The sequence below is a fragment of the Helianthus annuus genome, chromosome 9 (genome assembly GCF_002127325.2).
Source record: "Helianthus annuus cultivar XRQ/B chromosome 9, HanXRQr2.0-SUNRISE, whole genome shotgun sequence".
Taxonomy (NCBI): domain Eukaryota; kingdom Viridiplantae; phylum Streptophyta; class Magnoliopsida; order Asterales; family Asteraceae; genus Helianthus; species Helianthus annuus.
In genome coordinates this window covers 188,914,459-188,923,065 of record NC_035441.2, presented here as the reverse complement: position 1 = coordinate 188,923,065, position 8,607 = coordinate 188,914,459, and the positions used below count along the sequence as shown (strand labels likewise).

Sequence of the window (8,607 nt, the reverse complement as noted above, 5' to 3'; positions counted from 1 at the left end):
ATTCAGTTGTTACTGGTAGTGGTGGTGCGGTTTCGAATTCGTCTTCTCAGAGGCGTGGTAGATATGTTTCCAGACGTAATGATGATAATTTTACTGCTTCTAATGCTGGTAGTGAAGCTAGGGTTGTTTTGAATGGTGATTTGAGAAGCAGGCGGTCGGTTTCGGTTGCTCGACATCAGATTGATTAGTGACTCTAAGGTATAATATGATACTTAATTTGTTAATTGTATGCCGGTTGGTCGGAGAAACGAGATTTGCCGGAGATAAAAGTAGGGGGGAGGAGATGATTAGAGGTGTCGGTGGAGGGTGTTGATGGAGGTGGGTGGAGGTTGAAGGTGAAGTAGATGGTGGGTGGGTCCCACAAATAAATAAAAAGATTATTGTTTTTCTTGAGTAGGGGTATTTTAGTAATTTTACATAGACTTAACAGCGAAAACTAACGGTCATCCACTATATCCAAGTAACAACTTGATAGACCACGGGAAGCACGAGTGTAATTTTCAAAAGTTAAGGACTAAAGGTGAAATTTCACCGAACCACATGAACTATGCGGACATTTTACTCCTCGTAAGAAATTTGAAGTTTTGAACCCATACTACATTTATGGGGACATACACACAAATGGGAACTAAGCATCGATGGGATACCTTAAATGAAAAACTAGAGAGATGCTTGAATAAATGATTTCCTTTATATTTTCAGGTGTCGATATAACGAACATGTTTCAAATTGGGGAGTTGAAATAAAATCAAACGAGTGTGAATCTAAAATCAACCAATGAGGATAGTCCAATGTGTTTTGATTTTTGTCTGCACATGCAAATCACTCCCCTCTGTATCCTATTTCCGGTTTTTTTTTTCTCATATAAAACCGCAAGCAAGAAAATTCAAAATTCGAATATCAATAGTCAAACTGAAAACGACTATGTTGCCTCGGTTTTGAAACGTAATCGAGTAATCTGTTGGTTCCATCTCACCATTGCAATTATCAAGGTACTTTTCCTCAGTTTCTTGTATATTTGAATTTTGTTAGGGTATAGAATTTCGATTGTCTGAGTGAAGTGGAACGCTAAACTCGCGCACTTCCTTGTAATATTGATACGATTCTTGTTTCAACGATCAAATATTTGAATGGATCAGATCCATGGAGGTTTTGAATTTCCAGTTAGTTTGTGTTTTTGGATTCAGTTAATAACTACTTACGTGTCAATTGTTTTTGGTATCCTTTACACCAAGTGAGTTTGAAACTTCCAGTTTTAATAGGTAACTAATTTGATTTCCTTCTTCCAGAAGAAGAATGAAATCTGACACCCACCCCTATCGATTATCGCCAAAACGATCAAGGTGACTTTAGGTTCTAAGCATTATACCTTATGTTTTGTTTCTAACCGATCCCTCATTTTCTAACTAACTTTTGCAAATTTACTTATTATTTAGATGTCAACTGTTTGTTTCCGGTGATGGACACATTGCATCAGGTTTGGTAAAACCATTTGAAAGTTGCCGAGGAACAATTTGCACTCGATCTATTAGGCTTGAAATCCGGAGTCATAAAAATGTGGAAACTATTAATTACTCTATTACTAATAACTTTGACCAAAGACTACACCCCTTATTAATCATTTTAATTGCATTATTGTTTTGTTGATAAGACCATGTGTAGGGGTTAAGAAAAATAATGCCCCCACTATGGGGCATTATCCGACACATGACAGTCCAGTCAGCATGGGGCGTTATTGTAAAAGTGACGTAGTGGGAATAATACCCAAATAATGCCCCTTCCAATCATTAAACAAAAAAAAAAGCAAACTAATTGCTCATTGGCTAGTCAAATCAATTGGAGCTATTCATCGTTTTTTTAATAACGCCAGAATCAAATTTTTGAATTTAAAAAAAAACGCCTAGTGTAATGGGGGGGGGGCGTTTTGGGACGTTTTTTTTTCAATTTTTTTTTAAATACCGCCCCACTACAGGTGGTCTAATGTCCAGTTGAATTGTAAATTAACATTAGTTATACGCAATTGGTACACCGCATCAGCTATTTTTACACCATCATCACGCCATGTCAGCGTATAATAAACAAACAAACAAACGTACCCAGCAAAATCCCGCTTATAGCAAAAGCTATTGGTAGGATCTAGGGAGGGTGGGACGGAGGCAAACTTTTCCTCTATCCCGAGGGATAGATTAGCTGCTCCCATTGAGACCCGACACACAAAAAAAAAATCCTCTTTTTTTGTAAACCTCCTTTATATCAGCAGCATATGTGTTTCAAAATAGTTTCATCAAACAGAAACTTGAGTGGTTAAGCCAGAGCCCTTAAATGAAAGTTTGAGAGACTATGGTGGAACAACTATCGAAATCTTCCCAATTCACATTCAGATGTGTTTGTTTGTCATTTTGTGTTCATGTTTGATTTTACATCCAGCAAGGAACTTTTGAGGGCAATTGATGTAAGATTGGAGACCTTAACGCAGAATTTGTCTACGGCTTGTGGTCGAGCTGTGGCTGCTGGATATGACCATGACACAGTAGCAGACCTTCAATTGTTTGCCGAGAGGTTTGGTGCCAAAGTAAGAAACTCTTCTTTTATAAGCAGTTATTACTTTATTTTTTGTTAACTTAAAGCAACTCACATAACTCAAGATACAAAATTTTTTTGGATCAATATTCAATTTATTGGCATCCTAAGAGGCCCTGCCTCCTTATGCATGCCATGCTCTATAGATAGGGGTGTAAACGAGCCGAGACGAGCCCCAGCCCGACTAGACTCGAGCTCGGCTCATCATACTTTAATGAAGCTCGAGCTCGGCTCGTTTCGAGCCTACTATTTTGAGATCGAGCTCGGCTCGAAAGTAAAACTCAAGAGCTCGAATTCGGCTTGGCTCGAAAGTAAAACTCAAGAGCTTGAATTCGGCTTGGCTCGAGGTAATTTGAGAACAACTTTGAGCTAAAAGCTCAGCTCGAACTCGCTTCGATAGCTTAAACGAGCCAAAGCTCGGCCCACCAATGTTAAATAGTTGGTATATTATACATAAAAAAACTAATATAAAATTTGTTTTGGCTTGCGAGACTAAACGAGCTTTCGTATGTAATGTTCGAGCTCGGACTCGTTAAGGCACGGCTCATTCGAGGTTTTTACCGATCCGATCCCGAGTAGCTCTCTAGCTGCTCCGCCTCGTTTATACCCCTGTCTATAAATGCTAGATCTATAAAGTTTAAAGCAAATTACAAGACTCGGGTACTTTACATTTTAAACTAGATATCAATTTAACGTTTTGGTAAATTTCTCCAGTTGTTTGATCAAATCAGAAAGTTATGTAATATATTCCTTTTGAACACAACTTGTAAATTTATTTTACCGCAAGCCATTTTGTAGAATTTTATTTGTTTTGTATTGTATTGTATATTTATGATTAATCTTCTTGGTGGGCCACCTTGATTAAGAGATTGAGGGTGCCTCTAAATCTGAAAGTGTTAGTAGATAATAGCATTGGATCCTTTGTTCTTGGGTGGGCCACGTGCATTATGGATCGCGCCCCTCACGGATCATTTGTCATCAACCTTATTTTAAATTTTGGGTCTTAAATAATAATAAACCAATCGATTTTAGATCATGAAGAACAAACTTAAGTGTACATTTTAAGAAATATCTTATTGACACACTTTTAGGTCAATTTTATAGTTGAAACGTACTCGTATTTCATTTTCTTAATTATGGAACTATTTTCTCTCTTTTTATTCCAATTAAAGACAGACTTGAAAACACAGTTTGATTCTTCTTCCTTTTCAAGCAATATTTATTCATTCTCTTGATTCTTGAAAAATTGCAACACCAAACCTTTGAATGAACCAAAACGTATCTTTTTTCTTTACTAATTTTTTTTTCTTCTAAAATTGCTAGACCTAAACATTATATTTTCATGCTATAAATTATAAACATGTTTGTGCTATATGAAATTGTACTCTTAAGTATAGGGAGTTTTTCAAAAAAAAAAAAAAAAAAAAGTTGGCTTTTGACTTCTAATTTCTAATTTAAAGGTTTTCATTTTTTTTTTTTTTTTTTTTTTTTTGCATTTTTAACCTCTTTAATTTTTTTTTTTTTTTTTACTTTTATCCAAACTTTTTTAACTTTTGCAAGTTAACCCCTAATACTTTTTTGTCTTCAACTTTGATCCCCTATACTTTTCATCTTTTGTAAATTTTTCGTTTTATGCTTCGTTCTAAGTTTTGCGAGTGAATACGACGCAACATGTGTGGGTTCAATGTTTTTTCGTCTATTTTTTTCCATTTGACATGCCCATCGCAATATGTCTTTATTTCCCTGTTTGACAGGTTCATCGCAACGAGCGGGTCCTAGATCGACCTAGTTATTCTTTTCTGTGTTTTACGTTTTAGTCTAATTTTTGCGCATTAACACGACGCAACGGACATGCATGGTTCAACGATTCTACGTATGCTTTTCGTTTGGGGTTATTTTTTCCTTTTTTGTTATTTGTTTTACCCATTTTTCGGTGTTGCTGGCCGTTGGCAGTGATATAGCATTGGTGGTACACTGGTACTTGGTATGGTTTACGCCCCCACACGAACATGGGGGCCTTAATAGTAGTTATACTATATTTAAGATAATAAATTAGAAAAAGTTAAACAACACGTCCCACATTTTTTTCTTCTGACAGATGCTGTTTTATTATTTTATTTATTCGTTGTGTCGCCCAGTTTTATAACATATTTGATATTTGCATTTTGGTGCAGCGAGCGAAGCCTGCTCTAAATACGTACGACAGACGACGACGACGACATGAGTTTTCATGGAAGTCCGACGTGGATGAGTCAGCAATTACAACGACGTCGTCAGATTGTGTGAAGGCATCTAAAACTCAAACATCTTCCAGGCTACGTGCAAGACCACCGTATTAATCTTTTTGAAAATAAACAAAAAGAGAAAGAGGGTGAACCTACTCCTCGTACTGATGTTGTTTTTGAAAAGATGGAGTGAGTGGTGCTGATTCGGAAGTTGAGATAACAGTTGAATTCGGTCAAATCTGACAGGTCAAGTCAGCTGACGTCCAATTTAGAAAAGTCTGCTGCTGACGATTGTTTGACTCAAGTCAAGTCCATAAAGGTCAGGTGAAGGAGAAGGATTTGGGAATTCTGATCAACTGAAAATCGAGATGACTCAGGAAGCGAGAAGATTAGAGGATGATGGGAAGTTTATTCATTCTTCTAGGCAACTCAACGACCAACTTCAAATCAAAGCAAATGAACTTGAAAAGCTCTTTGCCCAGCATAAACTTCGACTTCCCAACCCTACACGTCAAACCAACGTTGCTGCTGACGATCCTGTTCTTGATACGATATCTGATTCTCTGATGGCAGATAATCAGAATCATCATAACTCTTTGCTTCAGCAGAGTTTTGCTGATGAATCTAGAGGAAAGTCATATGATAGGTACATGAAGAAAAGAGATGCAAGGCTTAAGGAATTGTGGGATTCTAATGGCCAACAGAAAGAAGCTAAGATGAAAGCCTTGCATGATATCCTTGAGCGCCACAGTACCGAAATGAAAGCCAGGCCTGCAGATAAGCACAACTCTGCATCTAGTGCAAGGCGACGTGCTCAACGCCTCAGATCATTTACTTCTCCATTGGCTGCTTTAAAGAGAGAAGAGGTATGTATGTATCATCATCATCAATTTCCTTGTCTTTATAGTTTTAGTTGCTTAAAACACTTTGATGGCAGCCACTAGATTTTGGGCCACTTCAAGATGATGCAGATTTATCTGGTTTTGATGTTTCGAGAAACATTCAAGGTAAAACACCACTACCTCACACCCCAACTGCTGTAATCCCTAGATCCGCCACCAAACTGACCTCAACTTCCAGCAGACGACGTCAACAACCCGAGAATAGTCCCCTTGCCCAGTCTGTCCCTAATTTTTCTGATCTGCGCAAAGAAAACACAAAACCATATTCTACAGCTACCAAAGCAGCAACACGTTCTCAGTTAAGAAACTACACGCGCAGCACAAGTACCAATGAGGAGACGCCACCTGTCATGGAAGATAAGTCACGGAGGTCTCAGTCGTTGAGAAAGAGTTCTGTGACTTCACTTGAGAGCTCAGAAGGTGTTGTTTTGACACAATCAAAAAACATGGAGCCAAAGCGGTCTCTGAGAAAGAATACTGCCAAATTGAAAGCTTCAGTGGCGTCTGCGTCTGAAGCTATAAACAAGGCGGAAAAGGATGAACCGCCAAGTGTGGTTAAAGAGGATTTCACGGAAGAGTTTGATAAAACTGGAACCGAAGATCATGTTGTAGATGGGAGTGAGCCGAGAATGAGTCATGAATCAGAGAAGTTGATGGATTCTGAATCCGAACACGGCAACACGTTTTCACAGGCGGATCACACTTGGGTTGCAGATTTGCCAGAGGAAAGCCCGATGTCATGGAAATCACGCACCGAGTATTCATTTTCTTATACTCACGAGGAGGCGTCAGATGTTGAATCTCCAATAACGAGCCCTGCCTCTTGGAATCTACACCCAACAGAAGCTCGAACGAGGAAAAAATGGGGGATCACTCAGAAACCTAATCTCGTTCCTAGTTCTGATATGACTAAAGGATTCAAACGGTTGCTGAAATTTGGAAAGAAAAGTCGAAACACCACCGAGAATCTAGCTGATTATATTTCTGCCACAACTTCTGAGGGAGATGATGACACTGAAGATGGAAGAGATCCCAACAATCGGTCTTCAGAAGATTTGAGGAAGTCAAGAATGGGTTACTACTCACACGAGAGCAGTGAAGAAGGTAAATCGATCACCATATTCATATTTAATATTTGTTACTAAAGTAGGCATGTTGTTAAGGAAAACATTGCATATATGTTGTTCAACCAAGTTTATATTTACTATAAAGAAAGAAAGAAATTAACTTTTTTTAATTGCAGTGAGTTCGATCCCAACACCTCCACCAAACTTCCGTTTAAGGGAAGATCATTTGTCTGGAATTAGCTCTATTAAAGGTACGTTTTAATATATATATGTCCGTCCGTATGATTTTCAGTTTTAGTTAATGAATAAAATTCTTGTGGTTTTATATTCAACAGCTCCTCCGCGATCATTCTTTTCTTTGCTTCGGAAGTGAGTCAAAACCAAGATGAGTTCATGTTTTCAAGGTCACTGCCTGCCTTTGATCATAGGTAGGTTGGTATATATATATATAGAGAGAGAGAGAGAGCAAATGTTTGAGGTTGCATATTTTGAATGATTCAAAAACAGTTATTCGTTGAGCCAAAAGAAAAGATATCTGGTTGCTGTTAAAGTTAAGGTTTCGATACAACATATGATCGATAACCTACGTATGTATATTCTTAAATTCCTTTCAACTATACTATGCGTTATAATTGAGAAGTGAAGCCTGCATATGCCGTTTGACTCGGTATACTAGGAATCAATGATGCCTTGCAGTTTTCATTTCTTTCTTTTTATATTTATGCTTCAAATCTTTCTACTGTTACTTAATTTCATTTTATTTAAATCATACGAGATTTTTTTAACATAAACTAATAATTAATAATATTGTTAAAAGTTAAGTAAGATAATCCATTTTCAAGTAATAAATCATTGTTTAATTTATATAATTATCCGGTCAAACCTCTTGTGTAGTCATCATATATCATTTTTAAACTCAAAGTGTGATCTTCAAATATGATTTTACTTTTATATTGATATAGTCAAATCCCCGCCAACCGAAAAAAGATTGTAGATTTACATCAGGCATATGCATATAAACCCGATCCTGACGTAAACCAACAACTTTATTGGTTTTTTTACTAGAGGGTTGAATCATATTGTGCTTATAGCGTTTGACTCGAAGAAGACTTGAATCATGTACTTTGGGTTTATGGTGTGTACATGGTTCGAACCTAGAGTGGAACATATGGCCATTTAGACCAAGCGTTATGGTCCGTGAATGTGAAAGGGGGAGTGCCACCTAGGCATAACTTTCATATGAACGCCATGCCCCTCCATAGTGGTTTGAATGTGAAAGGGGAAATGTGGGTGGAACCATTGGCATGAAGGAGAAGATGTGAAGCATGACTTTTATTTAATAACTAGTGGAATTCCCGTACACGATGCGGCAGGAATTCGGTATGTTCACAAACCATAAAATACTTCAGACCTAAATATTAAAAATCAAATTAATTGTTAAATGACAAAAATCATTTTTCACCTTCATGATAGTAATAAATTTGATTGGTTATTTTTGGATCATGTCACTCACCTTTCACCGTTCACTAATCGTGAATAGTAATGAATAGTAAAACACCCCTCAAGCTAATGTGAAAGTAAACCGATCTTGCCTCTGTGACATCACTTTCACCTTCACATTCACACTTTATATTCACCAACTTTAATACATTGTATACACTTATGTATACAAGTAAATCTTGATATCTATCAAACAAAAAAATATATAATTATACATTGGTTTCAATAACAAACTGCTGTGTATAAGATGGTTAAAATTAAAAGCATGAAATCCAAAAAACTAAAAGACGATTCCAATATTATTATTAATAATATAAGTAGAAAGTGAAGCAA

General features: G+C 37.0%; 1 protein-coding gene across 1 annotated transcript; it reads left to right on the top strand.

Annotated features, from left to right (window-relative positions):
- The first annotated feature begins 829 nt into the window (after nt 1-829).
- Nucleotides 830-7,324, top strand: LOC110876994. Its single transcript, XM_035977178.1, has 10 exons — nt 830-992; nt 1,290-1,343; nt 1,437-1,644; nt 2,330-2,572; nt 4,755-4,916; nt 5,052-5,056; nt 5,125-5,671; nt 5,743-6,811; nt 6,951-7,025; nt 7,110-7,324. Exons 2-10 carry the CDS (start codon nt 1,297-1,299, stop codon nt 7,145-7,147), a joined length of 2,394 nt encoding a protein of 797 aa, XP_035833071.1. The 5' UTR covers nt 830-992; nt 1,290-1,296; the 3' UTR covers nt 7,148-7,324.
- Nucleotides 7,325-8,607: the final 1,283 nt, after the last annotated feature.